We start from the raw sequence: 23,600 nt of genomic DNA, 5'->3' as shown, positions 1-23,600 counted from the left end.
CAAGGAGAAGAAACTAATTGAGATCTCGTTAGCTAAACTCAAAGTCATCCGAAGTGACGTTGAAGCTCATCGACCAGGCGTTGAGAATGTACAAACATTCGCCCAGAAGTTGCTGGATGAAAACAAAGCAACCGACAAAGCAGATTTGACTGCTAAGCTTGAAGAATTAAACATCGGATGGGATGAAATCCAACGATTGTTGCAAGTGAAAGATGACCAATTGCATAACGCTTTTGAAGAATCCAATCGCTTCCAAGGTGAAGTTCGTGAACTGATTGTCTGGTTGAGCGAGGCACGTCTTTTCTTAAGATCGAAGACGCCGTATGGTGGAAAATCAGATGTTGTCACCAAACAACTTGACAAACATAAAGAATTCATCAAGGTGATCGAGATCCGAGAAGAACGTTATATTTACATCATTGAAACGTTCGAAGTGTTAATCAAATCAAGTGATATCTCCAACAGTCGTATCTTGGACAAAGCCTTGTCTGAGATCAAATCGGCATGGACTGAAGTCAATACTCTATCACAAGTCAAACTTGGAAACCTTGAATCAGCATTGGATAACTCACTTCGCTTGGAAGAATATATCAGTGAATTGGAGATCTGGATTCTGAGAGTCGAAGGACAAATGGAGCTGTTTACACCAGTCAGCACCATCTTAGAAACGATTGAGATTCAAATCACCGAGTTTGAAACCATCTATGTTGAAGTTGGCCAGAAACGCGAGGTGTTCAAGAAAATTAGTGTTACATCCACCAAAGTCACTGAACATTGTTTACCAGATGATGCAAAGATCATCGAAGAAGAAATCCAAAACTTATCAGCTCGATGGAAAGTCATCGTTGGCAAACTGAAAGATCGCAAGAAGGCTTTAGATGATAATCACGACCAATCAAAGATCTTCTTTGAAGGACATGAACAAATCATGGAGTTCTTGGATACAATTGAAAGCAAGATCAACGGTGATCCTTCCATTGGCAAAGACGCGCAAGCCGTCAAATCACAATTGCGCAAACACCGAGAATGCCAAAATGAGCTTGGTAAGAAACAATCGAAATTGAACGCTACCATCAAAACAGGAAATGCATTGGTTCCGAAGAGTCAACCAGATGATGCGACCGTCGTTGAAGTTAAAATCAGTGATTTACGTGCTCGATGGGATGCTGTTTGTGCAATTTCAGTTGACAGACAACACCAACTGGAAGAAGCTCTCTTGTTCCATGGAATGTTCCAAGATGCTGTTTTGGCTTTGTTGGATTGGATCAAATCTGTAGAGCCATTGCTCGTCTCTGAGACAGCCGTCATGGGAGACACAGATACTGTCAAACTCTTGATTGACAACCATAAAGCTTTCCAGAACGATCTCTCAAAACGTGAAAAGAATTATTTGTCAATTATCAGTACAGGAGAAACGATGTTGAAGGAAGGTAAAGTTGAGAACGCAGAACAACTGGAACAACAATTGTTCGATTTGACAGAACGATGGGAAATTATTACACAGTTATCAACCACCAAATACGAACGTCTCCAAAACGCATACACAATTTCAAAGAATTCCAAGTTGGAAGTCGATCTGCTCTCCAAGTTCTTGGCGATCTTGAGAAACAACTCAAAGAGCAAGGTCCAATTGCTGATGATGTACCAGGAATCCAAAAACAACAAGAAGAATTCGCCATCTTTGAAGAGGAATTGATCGAAATTGAAGTACAAGTCAATGGTTGTTTGAAGAAAGGTGACGTCATCTTACGATTCTGTCATCCATCCTCCTTACACACAATCCGTCATCAAGTCAACATCTTACGTAAGAGATGGAACGATGTGTCAGGGTGGGCCAATCAACGTAAAGCACGTCTTGATACTGAAATCAAAGACATTTCTGAAGAAGAAGGTTTGATTGAGATCTTGATTGAATGGATTACTGAACAAGAAACTATCATCAGAGAACGCGAGGATATTCCAACACCAGATGATTACGATTTGATTTCCAAGTTATTGGAACAACACAAAGGTATGCAAGAAGGTGCTGAAACGAAACAACCTGATTATAATCGTGTCATGAAACGTGCCAAACGTAAGCCACTCACCGACCGCCAACGCCAAAAGGGACGTGGTAATTCACCGCCCCAACGTGATTTCGCTAACCCCAAGGTTGATCATTTATCCAAACGCTGGCAACAGTTATGGCTTGTCTTGATGAACCGATATCGAATGTTGAACGACCTGTTGAATGATATTCGAATCCGAAAAGCAGCTGCTGAGTTCAGTTGGCCTGAATGGCGTGATCGTTACAACAAATGGTTAAGCGAATCCAAATCACGTGTTTTGGACATGTGGCGTCGCTATGACAACGATAAAGACAACAAGTTAACTCTTGATCAATTCATCAATGCTTTGATGGATTCTGGTTTCCCATGTGAACGCTGGGAAGTGGAATTGGTCTTTGATAAACACCGTCGTGGTCAACTCATCACATACCAAGATTACATGGACGCTCTCAAAGGACGCAAACGAAAGCCTGATAAACCGAAAACAGAATCAGAAGAGATCCATGACATTATTGGAGCTGAAGTCAGCAAATGTTGTTGTGTTAAACAATTTGCTATGGAGAAAGTTGGTGAAGGCAAATACCGATTTGGTGAAAATCAGAAACTCCGTCTGGTCCGTATTTTACGTAGCATGGTCATGGTACGTGTTGGTGGCGGATGGGAAAGTTTGGGCGATTTCTTGAGAAAGAATGATCCTTGCAGAGGTATGTTTTGGATTTTAAATCTTTATTTTCAGTTTTTTCAATTCCACTTGCTTTATTGTCTTTAAATGTTTTGAAGGATTTCGATTGGACTATATTTTCTTTTTGGGGCTACAGACTTAAACTTTACTTTATTTTCTTTTCATCTTTACAGCCGAAGGAAGAACGAACTACGAGCTCCGCGAGAACTTCATCATGCCTGAACACGCTAGCCAAGGAATGCAAGCCTTCAAATCAAGTTACGGACGCAATAAACCATTCAGCAGGGAAGGATCAAAATCATCATCCCCTGCAAAATCATCAACACCGTCCAAGATGTCACGTGAAGGATCAAGTTCCGGCATCCCGAGAATCAATCGTGAACGGTCTCGAGGAACTATGTCACGGGAAAAATCACGTGGTTCTATCTCACGCGAACGATCCAACAACGACATCACTCGATCCAGTGTCTCTGGAGGTCGATTATCCATCCCGACTGCGTCGATGACTCGACGCAAATCTGACTTGGATCACGATGGAAAGAAAATTCCAAGTTACGCCAAGAAAGATTACTCTGGAGCCCGTGGAAGTGGTTACGGCACAACATCATCGGCACCGAAGAAGCGCACATCGTTGGCGCCTGAAGGACCCACTCGAACACCCTCACAACCAAAGATAACTCGTGAACGATCGGGAGACGTGTATTCGCGACTCTATGGAACAACACGAACATCAACCACAACCAAATCAGCAACTCCGAGAACTACAACACCAAAATCGACAACTCCACGAGCGTCAAGTGGTGGAGCGACCCCGCGTACAACAACCAGTGGAGGCGCAACACCCAGACGCACAAGCACCTCGAAACCGACAACCTCATCAACTTCGTCGCTAACGACAACGCGTACTTCACGAACGACCTCTACAACACCACGAACCTCGTCAACGACACGATCCGTTCGATCAACAACAACAACAACGACAACTGAAGTTGTTAAGAAACGCGGAGGAACAACGACGGCTCGAACAACAACTACAACGACCAAACTTCCAGCCACTCGCACCACGTCGGCTAAAAAGTCGGCAACAGCGAGCGGTGAAACACCACCGAAAACAACAACGTCGACGACAAAAACTGCGACAACGGGCGTTTTCGATCGTTTAACAAGTACGGGTACTGCAACCAAAAAACCGACAACAAAATCCAGTATCCCGAAAGGCACTCCAACGAAACCCGACACAAAGAAAAGTGCCAAGAAATAAATGTCCCGGTTTCCTGAAATCGGATGAATGATACAAATTTACAATGGACAATTTTTAACAAATGACGATGAACCCTAATGTTAAGATGAAAACTAACTATTTTAAAAACTTTAGAAAATCTTTCTTATTTATGTCCATTATTAAACTGATCTTATATTATTCATAACTTAGGGTTGAAAAAAAAATTATTTTTAGGCTTTTATTTTATTTTATTTTTCTTTTATGTTCTATTAATTTTCTTTTGTAAAAAAAAAACAATATTTTGAAAAAAATAAACGAATTGTTTATCACACGGTTCTTAAAATGTAACATTTTAAATTATAATATTTCAAAGATTTTAAAGCACTTTTTTCGCGCAAAATGACAAACATTATGTTTTTTAGTTTTGTTTACTTTATAAGTTTTATGTTGTTTTTTTGTCATGTCGAAGAAAGGGTGCTTTGTAGACTACTATTTTTTGAAAAGAAATATTTTCTACTGCGTATTTTGTAAATAGGACCGCGTACTACACCTTTTTATAATTATTTAATCGCCTGAAACATATCTTCGTACCACGCCTCTAAACTAGAAAAAGATCACTGATGCCGTATAGAAATAAATTGCTGTTATGTACTCAAAAAAATTGTTTCAAACTTTAGAGAATCAAGACTAAGAAAGGAAAAATTATAGTACAATTATATCACGGCATCAGTGCTAATCAAACGAAGATTTTATTCTTACATATTTTTTTCATTCAAGCATACATTTTTTTGGTTTTCATCATTGTTATTATGTGTTTGTGTGTAGTTTATGTGTTTTTTTTTGTGGAAAATTAGTTCAAAGTTTATAATATTGACATTATCTAGAAATGGCCTGTTTTTTTAGTAGTGTAAATACTATGCTTTAGAACAACTGTAAAATGTGGTTTTGAGGAATGGCCTGTATTCTCGAGATTACATTTAGCATTTTTTTGTTTAGTTTATTGTGTGTGTTTTATTTTTTTTTTTTTTCGTTTACATCAATGATTGTAAAATTTGTATAAAACCAAAAAAGTCTTTAGATAGTAAATAGTGATAATAAATTTTCAAATTAAAATAATAAATATTTTATGTTGTCAGTTTCTGGTTCGACACTCCTTATTCTTCGTTGAGATATTTCGGATGTCTTGTGAATGCTAAAAAAGAACTGCTGAATTATGAAAACAATATTTTTCTTACATTCACAAGACTAAAGCGTTACATTTTCGATGTAGGTCCTTCGGATTTAAAAATCTACTGATATTCATGATGAGACTGGCTCAAAAAATTAGAAATACACTGAGAATGCCAACTTACATCCATCCATTTATCAATGTTTATCATGTCGATGAAAAGTTAGCCTAATGGTAGTTCCGCTGTGAAAATATACCAGAACTGGAACCAATGTCGGATATATTCTTGATTAAGACAAGAGGATCGAGAGTAAAGATAATTTACCCTTTCGAAAAAGCCCGGGGGTACTTAGCGAGCACCTCACCAAAAACCACATTGACGATTTTTGAAAAATAGAAACCTTTGAAGCTTTGACGCAAATTTGAATTTTTTGCTATTACTGCAGAAGCACTTTGAGAAAGTTAAAAGACCTTAAGGTGGTCGTTAACAAACTTTTTGAAAATGTCAAAAAATATTCAAATTGAAATATCTCAAAAAGTATAAATGATATATTGTTGAAATTTTGTATGATGATACTTCATTATCATCTTGATCTAAAAATAGAAAAAAATGTTAGAAATTTCAAAGACGGGGGTCATGAGGTCATTTCTAAAAATAGATATCAAAATCTTGTGGCAGAAGAATCTCAACAACCAGATGGAGTTAGATTTTGATATTTGGCAGTTATGTTACAATATTGACCTACTGTGTTTTGAGTGAAATGTTTTTAAAAAAAATCAAAAACCGGGGGTAAAAACGCAAAAAACTGTTTTTTTTAATTTTGAAATCAACAAAACATTTTTTGAAAAATCTGTTTCACTCAAAACACCCCTTGCACTAAGAGCAAGCTGTGTACAAAATTCCAAGTAAATCGGAGCAGCCAATCCTGAGATTCTTCCGCCACAAGATTGAAAACCCCCGGTTTTGCTGTTTTGCGTAAACTGGCCTTAAAACTATTTTTTGCTGTAGAAAGAGGAAAAAAAGCTTTCAATATGGGATTTTTGACAGATTTCAGTTGAACTTGATGCACTGATTCAATTTTCACCTTCAGAAAGAAAGTAAAGCCATTTTCTTTTGCATTTCTCAGCAAATTTATGGTGTCGCGCAGAACCCTGAAACTACCGCAAGCATACAAAAAAGTTGCGTAAACCTTACTTTTGCTTGCGAAAAAGCTTAAATTTGATGAAAAGTGATTGAAAAGTATTCCCTAACCCTTTCATTGGTTAAAGTAACACATTTCACTGTAACACAGCAAATCTTTATCTCTATTACTTGAAATACAAGCTGCGCTCAATTCTAATAAAGAGCACTTTCACTTTCACTTTTGCGACTTTTGCAAAAAAACCGAAACACACCAAAATCAACTATATCACTATCAAAATCCAACTAAATGTGTATGGATAGCTTCAAGAAGAGGTTATGGAAGTTTTAAACAATAAATTATCAATTAAATAACTAAAAAGAGAGAGAAAACAGAAGAAACATTACACGTACCTGTCGCACATTGTGTGGCACTGAAATTTGATCCCAATGGGAAGGAAATTAGAAAGATTATCAAGTGAAAATGTTCCTTGGAGTTTTGAGAAGCTCTTTATATAAAAAGGAAGCATCAAACCATCACTTACTACAAGAAAATAAGCCATGAAACAGCCATTCCCTTTACCAAAAATTCACACTTGAAATTTGACAAGATTCAAGATGGCGGGTTTGTTTTGATTGTCATAAATCCGGAACTATTAGCAGTACCGGTGTAAAATTTTCCGGGAATGTTCTTTGTGGCTCTAAGTAGCGACAGTAAAAATTTGGAGTCGCTCCAAGAACCAGAAGGGCTAATATTGCAATTTTCGTGGCGGGCGGCGGAGTGGGCGTTTGGGGCGGACCACAAAATCTGCTCAGGTACGTGTCTAAAAACCTAAAGTTTTCGACTTTCCTCTTCTTTATATGAAATAAAACTTCGGGATATTGTTTAGCAAGGTTCGAACTTTAATTTAAACCAAAAATTGAAAAATCGACCCGAAAAAGATGATCCTATCTCAGAAGTGTTAACGACCACCTTAAAAGTGATATAAAAAATAAGTTAGTGAGTGGAATAGACGTTTATTACGTAGAGAAAACGCGGGTGACTTCTATTATAGGCTAGGGGGTAGCCCAAAAGAGCTAGAGTAGAACGCGCCTTTAATCACTACGACAGATTGTATCTAGCGCGGTTCCTTTGTTTTTGTAGACTGCGTTTTCTTTTTCTTTTTTGAAATCTAGCAATAATAGGTTTTACTTACAGTCCGGCGTTCGTGTAAAAGCCACGCGCGGGCGTTCTGGATGGGAAATAAGTGGCTTCATTTCCCATCCAAGAGTCTCGAGTCTAGCCCCTCGGGCTTGGAAGTCAATGGTACTACCATGCCTAAATATGGAAGTCAGTGTATCGATGAGGTCCCAAAAATGGAGTATTTTTTTTAACTTTCCAAAAATTTTCGAGAAAAGTGACTCTGAATGGTCTTCTCAAAAATTTCCACTTTTTTCCCAAATCCTCCAAAAAAGGTAACCTACGAGGGACTGATTTCGGTGATTTTTCTATTTGGTGATTTTGCGACCCTTCGTGGGAAACAAACAAAACAACACTGCCTTATCTGGTGGTTATTGGCCCAGCGATAGCATATGGGCCTTTCATTAGCCCTTTGCTGTTACGCTAGGGTCTCCCCTGTGTTCGCGCATCACACGGGTTTTATGGTTTACAGGCTAAAAGCTTCCATATATTCAACATGAACCCGACTGAATGTATTCGTTTTTAAATGAATTATATAATATGTTATATTATACTACGGTGTTTGCAAATTGTATATTATACTACTGCATTATACATTATGTTGTTCTATTATTATTCTGTTATTATGTAATGTTAGATATAATACAGTCAGGAGTACATTCAACATGAACCCGACTGGATGTATTTGACTGGAAAGGATAACGAAAAGATAAGACAGGAATTCCAATTTAATTCCAAGGAAGTTAATCAAAAGATGGCTGATGCCTGCATCCAAAAAACAACAAACTTACGTTGAAGCTTGGTTTCTTCATTCATGCCAACATGACACAACTATTTGATTCATATTAAGATTTGCTTGAGTATTAAGCGAGCAATCAATAACTAACAACTTTTTTACCAGAAAAACAAGACAAGATCAATATGAAATGGTTGGTGACTGGAAATAAAATTTCCAAAAGGTCAATGGTGTTGAATCATGCTGGCGGATGGTTATGATCTTCATGCAAGTTTTTACTACCATTGTTTACATTGATGTTAATCAAAATTATTGTGCCATGCCAACATGATGCATGAAACACCGTGAAACTTATTGAACTTTTATATGAGTATGACAATCTGATTATCATATCAGCTTTGGGTAGAATTTTATCACAGATGTGTATATGTATTGTATGAAATACTTATTGATATACAGTTAAACAAAATTGATATATGGCAAAAACAAAACAGAGCAAACGTTGGATTGGTCAGGTCACGCTAGAAAAGTCAAACTTTCGAGTCAATATCATCATCATATCCAATCAAACAGAATGGACAATCAAATTGAATTGAAAATTTCCTGAAGAAACTCTATATAGATTTGATTGCACTTTTGGTATCATTTGAAGGTCTAAAGGTCCAGGCAAATGGAATGCTTAAAAACGACCAAAGATGTTTGAGATATGTGACCTTCCATGTAGCGATTCGTTCGATTACCGATAACTTTACAGATTTTACAGCTAACAGTCATTGTTTATCAATATCTAGATTGGTTTAGGCCACAATCACAAATAACTTGTGTTTGTCGTCCGACCGACTGATAATTTCTCTTAATTTTCCGATTATTTTGAGTCAGGAAGTCGCAAAATTGTCTGAATTTTTTTAACTATTCCATCCTTTGCTTCACCTGCCATCTTTACTTCAATCGTACATTTCATTGTTTTATGGGAAAATTCTTTTTCAAAATATAACGGAGATATTCAGGTTGGGAAAAAATTCCGGGGAAATAGCCTATTTGTTGGTGCATGTCGATCTAGGTGGGTGTCTTCTCCCCTGAATATTTTTTTCTTGAGAAGTTGTTCTTCAAATTAGTTTTCAACTTTGGCTCGGTTCAAATTTTTTCATCTATGGCTCAAAATTTTGGTAATTTCTCATAAAAATGTTTTAATTTCATTAAAAAGCGCCAGTTTATTTTTTCATGAATCCTATTAGAAGTTTTGTGATGCATTTTTTTGCTTCCGAGTCAAGTAACCAATATAGTGCAATGGCAGCATTAATCTTTGATACGCATTTCGGTGGGATGCTAATGCGCGACTAACTGTTTGTGGGAAATCTTTTGACTACCTTTGCTTAATACAGTATACTATTAATTGAAATCTTAAACAAAATTAGAATGCCATACTGTTTTTGTGAATTTTGTCCAAATTGTCAACATTGAAATTTCTCAGTAAATATGAGATCATCGTCTATAAATGTTGGCTATTTTCAACAATTAAAACAATATGATTAAGATTTAATGAAAAATTAAAGGATTGTTTATTATGGTGCGTTTTGTAACTTTAATTAAATTTTTATAATTTTTTGAAGCGTAGTTTATGCAGCTGTATATATGTAGTATTATTTTTTTTAATTGTCGGTTACCTATGAGTTCCCTTGTTAAAGATCTACTATGAGATTTAAACTCCAAACACCCTCATACAAATAATTATCTCTTCAAAGGAAAAACATTATTTTAGTTTATTTCCCTGTGTATACCAACCTAGCGAAATAACTGAACCCCTTTTATAAGTGCCTAATCAATTAGTTCAAATTTTAAACCTATAAGGTAGTTGTAACAGGAAAAATAGTACAAAAAGCGTCCAATATCAGATTCAGACATAGAGAAAATGTACCTCGCAATTACGTAAATTAAACACAGTCAGATAAAAAATTTACAAGCGTGTTTCGCATAAGCGTAAGACAATCGCTGGGCCTTCACGCCGCTAAGGCGTCTTGTCTTTTTGGCTTTCGCCATTGATGATAATTTGGCAGTCGGAACCACTACATAGAAATGGCAAATATTGCCTTAACGGGAAATATTTCCCGAACGGGAAGGTGAAAAAACCTCCCGAAATGAATAGAGTTTCCGAATCAGGAAGTTAACCAGTTTCCCGATCGGGAATGTGACCTCTGCGCACTCCGGAAATGGTCGTGGAAGGTAAAAAACTGATGCCTATTGTAAAATAGGGTAAATAAATACCTTTCGCCGGGTAGCTAAGAAATTTACCGGGTAATCGCTTCTCAATTCTACTTTCCCCTTTCCCAATTAAAAACTTCCCTATTTGGAAACTTCTTCTCGATCGGGAAACAAAAATCTGCTTTGTTTACAAAAATTCAACTTCCCGTTCGGGAACAATGAAAAGTTCTTGACCAAAACGGGAAACAGAAAAGTGATGAAATTTTCAATCTGGAAACAGTTTCCTTTTTGGGTTACTTTCACCTTCCCGTTCGGGAAATGTTTCCCGTGTTAAGGCAATAGTTGCCATTTCTATGTAGTGGTTTCGACTGTTTGGCGCCAAAAAATTCCTATTTTTCCGAGAATTCGAAATCGAAAGTCGTCACCATGTGCGTTTTTCAAGATGGCGGATCTCTGTAGAGGATTTTTTTTACCTACATGATCTCTTCTTTTTGGTCTTTCAAATAATGAGAAAGCAGTTACTTAATATGTTTGTTTGTGACGAGATGTGGTATCCACCATCATATGACATGGTAGAAAAAGGTAGCTAAATTTTGTACATTTTAATTTATTGAAGGGATGGATGATGGGGGCATACAACAAACTTTATTTTGATTCTGATCTGAAATTCAGGATAAATATTTTGTGGTTTCACTACCCATTTTTCTTTTTTAAGCCATTTCACCAAAATTCTGAAATATAGGAATGAAGTTCACAAAAAAGGGACAGGGTACTAAATATCTAGAAATCATCAACCCATAGCTAGCTGTCAACTTTGCCTCACAAAAATGCGGGAGAGCTCCAAGTCGGAAAAATTTTCCCCCAATAATCTAATTTTTCTGAATCAGAAAATTGAGAAATTGGGTGAATTTTTCCACAAAATCCGATTTGAAAAAAGCATCAATTGATGTATTATGTTCATATTTACTTTGCTTGTGACATTGTCAAAAACACAAATGTTCCAAAACGCCCTGGTGAATAATTTTATAGTGTCGCTAGTTGATGATTTTGTGATCACAATGGCCATATTTATTCAAAACAACAAACAGAAGTTTATTCAGTCATATAAAAGCACTTTTTACAGTTAGTGGAAGTATATACCATGAGAGGTATTTTTCGGCCAATCATCGATTCTACTTTTCAAATTTTTGCTCTCAGCCCCCTCAGCCTTTCAGCTTCTCAAATAAGCTGTTCAGCTTATATTTATTCCCAATAGCATTAACTCAGGCATCAACTTGAATTAGAACACAGTTATTCAATTTGAGAAGTTATAAAGTTAATCAGAGAAGCTGAAAAGATGATCTGAGGAGCTGAAAAGATGATCTGAGAAGCTGGAAAGATGATTTGAGAAGCAAAATAATCAATTCTTAATTTTTGAAGAAGAAAAACTTTAATAGTAAAAAGATATCATAAAACTGAGAAGTTGAAATTATAATCTGAGAAGCCGAATTCCAAATCTGAGAGGCTGATTTTAGATTTGAGAAGCTAAAATTGTGATTGGCCGCAAAGGTACTGCCATGATATACCTCGATTTTAAGCCATGCTCAAAGTTCACAATAACGACTTTCATAAAACTAAAAGTCAGCGCTCTGTGGTTGTAACGTAGATACAAAATTGTTAAAATAAAATGACAAATCGAAGTATTTCCACAAACCAATCCAAAATTTGAATGAAAAACATTAAAGCGGTCCTTGGCAAATTCTCTTACAGACAGACAGAGCCATGGCCCTTAAAGTGAATCTAAGTGAATATCTAAGTGAATCTGTACAGAGTACAGTAATCTGAGTAAGAATAATAATATAAGAGTTGTTTGAAAATTCCCTTGCGTTGCTATGGATACGAAAAATGTGACATAGCACACGCCCTGTGTTTCTCTTTTTTATAAGGGAATAGTAGTAATGATGATTTAAAATGCAGTTTTTGAGTTTCTTTTTACCGTTAGAAAGTTCACTGCACCTTTGGAATACTAACTAGACTCTCCTAGTATTATTTCTTCAGCATTTTGCTATAACTACTCTAAAAAAGATTAATTTCTTATGTTTTTTATCTCTTTTACAACCAAATAGAGTGTAACAGTAAGAATAGTTGGAGCGCATGTGACGTCACAAAATCAACAGAGGGGGAGTTTTTCTCCATTTTAGAGTCAAAATTGTGAGAAATTAAAGATTGAATAACTCAATGAATAAAAGACATTATGAAGTGGTTCTTTTTTTGTTCGATCACATTTTTTTCCTCTTTAATATTTCGAAAAAAAATCTCAGGGTTAATTCCAAACATTAATTCCCCTTTAATAAGTAATATCCTTGAGGAAGGCTGCAAGAACATCCCATAAGTAGCAGCTGCTTTAATAAAGTGCTCTGGCCAAATTTTGGGTCCAAATTATGAAACAAACGGGTGCCACACCCGATTAGTAACTACAGAAAAATTAGCTATTTCAGTTCCAGAGATATGATTCTAAATAATTGGTATTATGGAAATGTGGTGCTTTGGTCAACTTGATTCAAAATAGAACAGACTGCTACCCCACTGATCAGTGACTTTTTAAAGAAAGCATACCAGTGGCTGGGACCGCCAGTCTATATACAGCTATTTTTGTTCAGGGGATTCAATATAAGACGATATGCTTCTTGTTTCAAAATCTGTAGGAAAATGGAATTCTGAAGATACATTACACAAATCTTTTAAGAATATGTTGAAGAAAGAATGATCTCTGTTGCTCAAAGCTGTTTATGAATGTGAGTCATTATCATACAATATATTAACATTTTTACACTGATTTAAATTTTGAGAGATAATTAGGTGTTTCTAATTTCAGGGTTGAGCATTTATAATTTTATGACTCTGAATTTCAAATTTTCAAAAGGAAGACAGAAAGTTTTTCTAATTGGCGTAATACAAGGTTAATTAATGAAAGAATATAATAGAACTCTCAAAAGTATTAATTAAAAATAAATTTCATTTGATAATTAGTAAAATTTACCAGAATGGAGCAATGTACCCCCTAATGAAAGAAGTTTTGAAAATTTTATTAATTGCTATTTTTATAATTTATATTTTTTAAACATTACACATAGGAAATCGAACTTATTGCAACTAAGTTGAAACAATTTACCACTGAGTCTATCCTTTTTCAAGAATAGCAAATATTTAGATTGGCTGGGGCTGATTGGTTCTTTTTCCAAATTCAATTGAAATTATTTTGTATAATCAAGGGTGGATTTCTAATTTTCAAATGAATATAATAATTTTGCATAACAAGCCAAAAATAAGATTAAATTTTACCCAGGTTAGTAAAGTTTAAAAATTTGCCTGTTATAAAGTTTATTGAGTAGGGGAAGTATTTGCCAATATGATGCTACTGTCATTTTCTCTTCTTGTGATTACTTTAAAATCAATAACATCAGAATTTAGAAAAAGAAGATGGTGTTATATATTTTGTTGGAATATATTCAACATGTTACCATAGGTTGAACAGAACCAGTGAAAATGCTTTTTGTCAGTATACTGACGAATTCCTGAGATACAAAATTCAATCAACAAAGGAATTATCACTAGAAGAAAACCGATACCCACAAGTTCAATATGTTGGTTATGACGTTTGTGATGATTTCACAAAGCTTCAAGAGTTAGCTCAAACACTTTTATTGAATGACCAATACTTGCTATCTCCTCATGATTTGACAAATGTTACCAAGTCTTCCGTTGGCTACATTCTAATACAGCTACCAAAACAAATGACAAAATTCTTTAATGAGGTATACCACGATGCTGCTGTGTTAGACCTTCACTCCATCCGCCAGGCAAGTGACCAAGTGGTGAATTTTCAAATGGAGATTCTCAAGTTTCTCATTCAATATCATGAATGGAATAATATTCTATTATTTTACAGCAATGATAAGCTATCCAAATATTACAGTGGCTTTAAAAAAATTCTTGGCGAGTTAAGAGAATCAAGGATTCCAGTACACTTTACAAAGCTTTTTAAATATAACAGACATTATTATTGGCTTCCCAACCGAGAAAAGAAATTGACTAAGGAATGGGTTATACGTAACAAACCTACAGTTATAGTTCTTGTCGAAAGGGATAGGGGTATTCACTCAGAATTTGATGTCTTGAACCCAATGAACATTACAACGATACGCTTTGAAGGTAAATCAAAATGCTCTAAAGTTCTGGACTCCACTATGATCTTAATAGATGTTGGTTCACTGCACTCTCTGTATTGGTCAGTAATAAAGAATATTCCAAAACTGCAATATAAAAATATTACGAGATCACAATTAAGTTTAGAATCTTATGCCCGTAGTTTAGGGCCTTTAGAGCAGTTTTCGGTTGATTTCATGAATAAATTTTGGGAAGTTGACCTAGACGACATCTGGGGTACCAATTTGTTTAATCCTCAAAATAGGTCTGAATTTCTGGAACAACTTCATGTAATCAAAGACAAGTTTACATTTGATGTGAATGATTTATATGGATATCAAACAAGAGAGGATGTCGATAAAGCAAGCTACATATTATACAAAAAAAGATGCTCTAATATGCGTTTAATTGAAGGAAATGACTTTAAAGATTTCAAAGAACATTATCTTGACAGTGATAAGAAAAATCTATCTGATCACTACCTAGGAAATCTTTCCAGTCAAATGCCTCCATTAAATTGTAGTCCTGGCTATTACAAAGTGTATGGAAATGTAACACAAGGATTTTCATGGAAATGTCTATTATGCAGAGAAAATTACTTCAAATCATCATATGGCAATCAACCTTGTAAAAAATGTACTGGCAAAACATACATTGACAATGGAGAGAGAACAGGTTGCATCGACCCTTACCAAGATATTTACATAGGTCACAACTCACAGGAATTCACTATTGTTTTGGCATCGTGCTTAACAGGTGTTGCTATCACTTTGTTGGTATTGATCATATTCATAGCAAAAAGATCGACCCCTATAGTCGTTGTATCAGATTTCTTGATATCTACAATCCATTTAGTTGACATTCTATTCATCTTTATTGTATCACCTATCATATTTTTCATCGAGCCTTCGACTGCTATGCATTGTCTTTTTAAACCTGCTTTAATCAGCTCCTTGTATGTCGTCAATGTTGGTATTATCTTCATCAAAACACAAAAGATCCTGAAAGCCTACCTCAGTAAAGTCATATTGAGAAGCAGGGAAATCAGAAGAACAACCGCAGAACAAATTTTCGCAATCCTTATTTTTCTCGCAGTTGTTAATGTAGCCTTTGCTATCTCCATATACTACAAGCCTGTAAATATCCTGGCGATCGAAAACCCTGAAATCTTGAAAAGGAATTTAAGTTGTAACACTTATTTTCATAGCAATATCATTATTGGGTTAGAATTGCTAATTCAGTTGTTGTGCTCTATCCAAGCATTCCGCGGACGAAATCTCCCAAGTGTGATGAACGAAAGTATGATTCTAGTCTATACTACTTTCGTTTTAACAGCTGTATTTGTGGCAAACTTTGGTATAGTGCAATTCCAAAAAGTTTGGTACAAGGAAATAGCACAATGTATTGCCATCATTATCAATAATACGGTGATCATGATGTTACTATATGGACAAAAGGCATACCGTATTATCAGATATCCAACCAAAAACACAAAGGCGTATTTCCGTGATTCAAGAATGAATAATATGAGAGTACAGTCAGAGAGGGTGATAGCTCGTCCCTCATTGCCAAATTAATCGAGAGACTTAATACTCACCCTTCTTGAATCTTACCAAAAAGTTTAACTTTCTGAGGTTCCGTCCAGCTGAGCCTCACTCCTAATGCGCAGATCGATGCAGATTTAAAGAAAGCAAATACATATAGGTATTATGTTATCGAAGTACTGTATGTGTTATTTACTGATATGGATATGATATTTATTGTTTTTTCCAACGGTTTATATTTAACGTAATTAACAACGATTATATTAATGCTATTTATGTGTGCTTAATTGTATAAAATGATATTAACGTATAAATATTTTAAACTATATCTCAGTGTAATCATTTAATGCTTTTTGTTTGTGATTATATTACAATTATATTATTTATTATATAATCTATTGTAACTGTGTAATGCTCTACTGCAATATTGATATCTATTTACCCCTTTGGAGAAAAATGACAAATCTATCCATACATGGGCTGTATTAGAGACCTAAGCTCTCCTATGAAACACAGTTAGAAATTATTTTTTATATTTGAAGTTCAACAAATACTACTTTCAAGTTTCTTCTTTTGTGTGAGATTTTGAAGTCCAAAATGAAAAATGACTAAAACTTTCTGAAGAGGTTCTGATTATTTTTTGAACATATATTTTGTCAAAAAGTGTATCAAAAGTCGCAATATCCAGGTTATGTTATTTTAGATTATGTCCTCTACTGTACAGTGAATTTATTTGAAGTTTACACTGGACCTCTTTCAGTCAGTGTAAAAGGTGTGTATTAGTCAGTATGTATTTGCATGCAGTTTTTAAGCAAAATGACAATGGCTGTTGTAAAGATTCGTCTTTGCTCTCACGTCATCGTTTTTAAGAAAAACAAAATCAAAAAATATATTTTAATCAAGTAATTCATATTCTCTTCAAAGATTACAAAAATTTCTTTGTAATTATTTTCACTATTGTTATCTCTTATAATATTTTTTTCATTTTTATAATCCCTTCTTCTAAAAATAAGGTCTCCTAAAAATTTTATCACCTATTGTTTTTTCAATTAAAATGAAACATTTTGAGATTTGAAATTCTCCTTTGATTTCACTAAAGATAAACTTTTCTGTTTTTGGTCATACAGGTTTGAAGTGGCATGTTAGGTTGCTATTTTTCAAATATTTTTTTTCACTTTTCCTAATTTATGAAGACGAAGAATGAATTTTTTTACTGATTATCACAACTCTAATGTTTATTTTCACCATGTACATATCTTCACTGAATAGTACACAATGCAGGCATGCACTTCTTTTGAGTTCTTACAAAAACAAAAAGGAGCATATTATAGTTAGTCTGGAAGTTTTTTTCTTTGCAGATGTTCGTAAGCTTCTCCACATACATTATGAAATCTACGGTGCTTCAAAATGATATGTTTTGATATTTTGCCTCAATTAAGTTTTGATCACCACTTCCTAACTTCTTAGTGGGCATAGAAAGGTGCGACAATTAATTTGAAAGGGGTGCATGTCCAAATTTCTTATTCAAAGAATGCTTTTAACAGTACCAATTTAGAAGTGTAAATCTTAGAACGTTCGCGCTAAAAGCGAGATAAATCTCACATAACAATCAACCTTTTGGTTAACTACATATTGATCATACGCAATTCCTTTTAGTAAGTATTTCCAAAACTTGCCAATGGATTTTCGCTATTATTTATACCTACTTACATTTTGCAGCTTTAACTATAAAGCCCACATGTTTAAAATGCTTAAAAAATATTGAGACGTCATGTAGATAGGTGTTTGTCCATGATATGTTTCGGACACTCGCTTGACTTAAATTCAATTTGATTCTAGTATCAAAGTTACGTTTTTGATTGGGCCGTATTGGTCGTTCTTGACTTTTGAAGGGCAATTTAACTAGAAAGTATACTTACTTTATACCGATTGTTACTTGACTTAGCTTGGCTTAGACTTCTAAAAGGTTTTACGATAATTATTCATATTATCATTTAGAGGTGTGTCCCGTGCATCTTTGCGATGCCCCAAAAACGGCTTTTTTCTAGCGTGATTACGTGATTTGGAAATCTTTTGCTCGTAATTGCGTGATCAGAGGTCAAAACGTGATCGTGATTCTAAAGATTTTTGAGCGGTGATGTGTGGATGCGTGATTATCCAATTTTTTTTGCCAATTTTTGTGATCGTGATTGAAGACAAAAAATTGCGTGATATCGTGATCAGACTCAGCCTCCTTTACTGTAGCGGTAATGTTCATGAAATATTATGGTATTTTTTATGAATCGTATCTTATAGAAAGTATTTTTATATTTTTTGTATCCCTAATATTTTTTAGGGAAATAGAAAAAAACCTACTGTAGCGAGCTTGCTGTTTTTATTCGATCAAACTCATTATTATAGGTTCTCTGAATAAATAGTTGATGGGCTGAGAACATAATGTTTAAACTAAAAATTAAGAAAATATATACGTATGGTCGTATAATTTGAAATTTGGAAAAAAATGAGACAATATTAATAGGTTGATTTATTTTATTCGAATTTAACAAGATAAAGTTGATTTGCAGTCAGGTTGTGAAAATAATAATCTTAATCGAAAATTCTAATTAATAAGAACAGATGAGCTTTGACAAAAATTTATTAGTTCTTACAAAAAAGAGGATAAAGTTTTTTTCAAAAAGTTCCAAAATTTTATATTCTAGCCACCGAAGCCTTATATTCTTATAAACTTTGTTCTTCTGTTAAAAACGTGGTGCAGTTCGTGCATCGTTGTAATCACAAAATCTTTTAATGTTATGACTGTTAAGATTAAAGGTTTTATTTTTACATAAGTGTTTCTGTTTCATATCAGACATTTCATATCAGGACAATGTCTGTCTATTGTTATATTATGCTTATATAAGCAAAAAAATGTTTCTCTTTTCCTCTTTCTGACCAATCTTGCTCCACAACCGTGTCAATTCACTGTGGAAAAGCTTGTAGGTTAAAATTGATGAGTAAGCAAACGGTATTTAAAAATAAAACCTTTAAAGGTGAAAAAAATCGAAGCAGATGGTTATCCTAGAGATAATTTACATAACTTTTTCTCAAACATGAATAGAAAACCTTACTTCTACCTTCAGATAAATAATAAGTAATAATAAGTAATACGAATTTTAATACCTCAAAAGTAAACATTATTTTATCTCTTCAAAGAAATGTCTCGTAATTTTAGTCTTGGCTTAAGATTGAAAAAGAAGTTTCAATTTAATCAGAAGACATTTATAGGAACATTTTACAATACTAAAGGGGAAAATTTTAAATTTCATAGGGGAGTTGATGGAGGAACGGTAGGATGCTTTGAGAAAGTTTCTATGTCATTCTCGATAAAGGGGAAAGATTTTCGGAAATCATGGGCAACAATTTGGACAGTCTGGATTTTACTGAACGAATCTTATACTAGTTTTTCTCTCTTATAAAAAAGTTGCCCAGCTTCTATACAGTTTGTTCTCTTAGAGACCGAATCAAGGAAAATGTTTTTAAATTATTAAATAATCGTTATCCTGGGGGGGGGTACTAGGGTTGGCGAATGAGGGGTATGTGCGGACGGGACCGACCCTTAGAGAGACTGATTTTTGCTGAAAAGGTGACCCTTAGAGAGACTTTTTGAATTTTTTTTTTCGATTTTCGAAAAAAGTCATACCCTTAGAGAACTTTATTACAATCAAAAAATCAAAAAATTTCCTAAAAGTCCTGAATTTTTCGACCCTTAGCAGAGACTTATTTAAACCTTTCTGATTTTTCCGACTTTGAAAGGTGAAAAAACCGACCCTTACCGTCTGCACATACCCATCATCCATTTTTGCCTAAGTACCCCCCCCCCCGGGTCGTTATCTTAGAGACCGAATCAAGGAAAATGTTTTTAAATTATTAAATAAATTTTTAGGTCTTTCGTAATAAATGAATATTTCTGAATCTTTACCCGTTGAACTAGTAGGAGTAACTTTTCAATTCGAAGTTTTATTTTGATAATGTTTCTCTTTCTTGTATACTAGAAATGTTGAGTTTGATACAGCTTTGGTCAACTGTATATGAAAATATAATGGATTGAAAGCAATTTATTTCTGACTTTCTTTTTTAGGTTTATTTTCCTGATTTTTTTTTCGAAGTATGGAACGAAGCTATATACCTTAAGTGGATAAATTTTGGCCGGGATTAAATTCGCCAAATCAAATCCCCGCCAAATTTAACAAAAAGAGAATTATGTGAAAAATCACAATTTTTTAGCCATATTCTTTTAGTAATTTTCACCCATTTCAGTGTGACAAAATTTCCAATTCGCCAAATTAATCCCCGCCAAAAATCGTAATTTGTCCAATCGCCAAATTAAATCCACGCCAAAATTTAACCACTCAAGGTAATAGTTTTAATTTTAAGAACCTTTTTTTGGTTCTCCTATTACGTAATCATTATTTGAAAGATCTTGTTTTTCTTATATAATATAATTGCCACCTAATGGCTTCATCAAATATTGATACCTTACCGCTTTCTTACTATTATCACTTTTTATCTAATCTTTTGGACCACTTGAAATATTGCTCATTTGTCTCAGATGGTCCGAATCTTCATGTAATTCGGACAAATTGGACATCCTCGTTCGAATTCGAATTAGCGAGGGTTAGCGTCAAAAATCAAATTTTATGGACGATTTTTTTTTAACTTATTCTGTGCATGAGAAATATAAAGATTTTTATCCATTCTAAGGGTCGTTAGAGTTGACGATAAAAATGAACCCTTTTCATTGACACAGTGAGTTACAGACAGATCCATTTAAAGATGAGTTTTTTATCATATGGGTTTATAAGAGACTTTCATTATGAAAGATCATTTCAAAATCTAAATGAAAATTACTAAAAGAATATGGCTAAAAAATTGTGATTTTTCACATAATTCTCTTTTTGTTAAATTTGGCGGGGATTTGATTTCAACATAACGTCTCTTCTACAAAAAATGAAAATGAATTTTAGAATAAAATTGTAGAGGTGTGTTATGACAGATTGTTAACCGGCTACTTTTTCGTAGTGGGCTACACGACTTTTTGCGCAATGCAATTGGTTCTTTTCGCATGACGACGGGCCTACATTGTCCAGAGTTGCCCGTCGTTAGGAAAATTCATTGTGACGTCACTTAGGAAAATGAACAATGTGTTGACATCATTTCTCTCATTTTTTATTTCTGACGTCAGAAATTATAAAATTTCTCTTTTTGCTTGTTTTTTTTTCGCTTTATTTCGCTATTTTTCCTGGATAAAGCGCTAAAAATCAATCGAAGCTGAAGGAAACGGTTAACAAATACAATAATGACCGGTTTTTTCGGGCTGTACTGAAAATATTGCCCTCGGTCAACGCAACAACCTCGCAAGCTCGGTCGTCACTAACCCCTCAGCCCTCACTAACCGGTCATTATTGTAATAATAAGATTTGTGTGTATGTATAACTTATTGAAAACATAAAGAAGAATTGTTCTTGTCGCATATAATTATCAATAGAGGAAGCGTGTTTGAATAAGGAGAAGTCGATATTAGAGCATGGAATTATTATATAGACACTGGAAAAACAACGAGCTGAATTTTGCCAATTTCTCATGTACAAGCCTTTTCTGCAGTAATGACATTATTGTTCACCCTCCTTCCGCCATTAAATGATTTTCGTAGCATTTTAATTGCACTTCTCATCAAAATACACTTATCCAATTCCCAAATGAGACTTTAAGTTCTCCTCAGAGTTTCAAATTCATCTAGTTAATTACCGATTATACGTCGTTATGACGTTTTAAATTTCGAGAAAGATGCAAAAACATGCTATGTACAGGGTGTCCCTAATAAAAGTATCGAGTTTGAACATGCGATTGAGTAGAAAGTTTTAAGTGTGTATTCACAAAATTGTATTTTAAGCTCTCCCTCTTTTTTCTTTGTCATTACGTAACAATAAAAACATACTCTGCCTGTTTACAAATGCAACGAAATTACGATCATGAGAAAAACGCAACAATTAAAACATGTTTGTAAAGAATCGTATGTAAAACTATGAAAATAATAAAAATGGAATGTATGGAACAATAAAAAAGTAAAACGAGGGGAATTTGAATTTTTATTAATTTTGATTTTTAAAGACGTACATTTATGCAACAGGGGAATAGAAAAGGGCTATTGATTAATTTATACGTCTGTAACTACCTTTTGTAATGAGCCTATGTGATGGAGAACGTTCTTATATTTTAGCGATAACACACACAAACTTTTTTACTCAATCGCATGTTCAAGCTCGATACTTTTATTAGGGACACCCTGTATAAGGAATTGAATTTTGACACCAGAAATTTTTAAATTTCAACCTCAAAAAAGCCACCGTGCCACCACGTGCCACAAAAAGATTTTCATACCACAGTGTAGCTATGAGACTCACGTCTAATATATATATCAATCTCAGCTCTTCTCCGAAAAATATTGGAAAGATATTCCCAATTCAAAATTTCGTGTTATTATAAGCATTTTGTTTGATTTTACTCGTCTGATGATGTTTCTCTCACATCAGATTTCATAAATGTATTCGCTTGGTATTCTAGCATTTATTTTCAAACTTTTAGCCAGCAAAAGTACGATCAGAAAAAGTTAGAGAACTTTTTAGAATTAAGAGTATTAATCACTTTTCAAAATCAGAGTCCTTCGAGCCGCCATGACAGTTGTCCTTTGCGGACAAAGCCTGTACATCGATTGTTTTCTGAAACAATGGAAATACAATACTTCGCTCTCCACTGTTTCATTCGATGTTTATCCAGAGTCTCTATAATAAATCCATGATTAGAGTAACTGGCGGTGCACGTGAATATTTTTTGTTTGGTACTTTCGGACTGCTTTTCTATGTTTTTGCGCCCTGCACCGATATGTAAAATTCGACCCTTTCTAATCATTTTAAGTGAACTTTGATATTGATGACTTTCATCGGAAGTGCGAGGTTTCAGAGCAATGATATCTTAAAGGCTAAATGACAGTTTTTGACTAAAGCAAATAAACATACTTTTGAGTTGAATTTAAACGGGACTCGTTATGGATTCAAATTATAAACTTGAAGGTTTCGTTTTTACATAAGTAAAAACATATCGCGGCGACAGTGTCTTCCTATTGTTATGTTATGCTGATATAAGCAAAAAATATTTTTCTTTTCCTCTTTTTGACCAATCTTGCTCCACATTCGTGTCAATCCAATGCGAAAAAGCTTGTAAATTAAAATTGATGAGTAAGCAAACGATATCACTCTTATTTAAAAACAAAACCTTTAACTATTAGTAAGAATTTGGTAAGATTTGAAGAATAGAAGCGTTCGACTTTGCGAGAATTTTTGTTGTAGAAAGCTTAAAAATATTTCCCTAGTGGTCAACGCAACTACCTCGCAAGCTCGACGCGTTACTTAACCTCGGGCAATATTTCTCAGTACAACCCTCACTAACCAGTCATTATTGTATTAAAGTTATATATTATTTC

General features: G+C 34.4%; 2 protein-coding genes across 2 annotated transcripts in view; both read left to right on the top strand.

The window, feature by feature from the left end:
- LOC136803962 (muscle-specific protein 300 kDa-like) overlaps nucleotides 1-5,072 on the top strand; it is a 42,791-nt gene extending 37,719 nt beyond the window's left edge. Inside the window, 3 exon segments of the mRNA XM_067060692.1 lie at nucleotides 3-1,547; nucleotides 1,550-2,752; nucleotides 2,904-5,072. Of these exon segments, the coding sequence (XP_066916793.1) occupies nucleotides 3-1,547; nucleotides 1,550-2,752; nucleotides 2,904-3,991 (3,836 nt within the window). The 3' untranslated portion in view covers nucleotides 3,992-5,072.
- A 5,786-nt stretch (nucleotides 5,073-10,858) lies between these two features.
- The window catches only part of LOC136803961 (neuronal acetylcholine receptor subunit alpha-3-like), a 34,497-nt gene continuing 21,755 nt past the window's right edge, over nucleotides 10,859-23,600 (top strand). Inside the window, exon 1 of the mRNA XM_067060691.1 lies at nucleotides 10,859-10,937. The gene's annotated coding sequence lies outside the window, so the exon portion shown is untranslated. The remainder of the gene's footprint in view (nucleotides 10,938-23,600) is intronic.

The sequence above is a fragment of the Clytia hemisphaerica genome, unplaced genomic scaffold, assembly GCF_902728285.1.
Source record: "Clytia hemisphaerica strain Z4C2 unplaced genomic scaffold, Clytia hemisphaerica genome assembly, whole genome shotgun sequence".
NCBI classification, from domain to species: domain Eukaryota; kingdom Metazoa; phylum Cnidaria; class Hydrozoa; order Leptothecata; family Clytiidae; genus Clytia; species Clytia hemisphaerica.
Note: the sequence above shows the minus strand (reverse complement) of the source record. Positions and strands in the feature narration are given on the sequence as shown.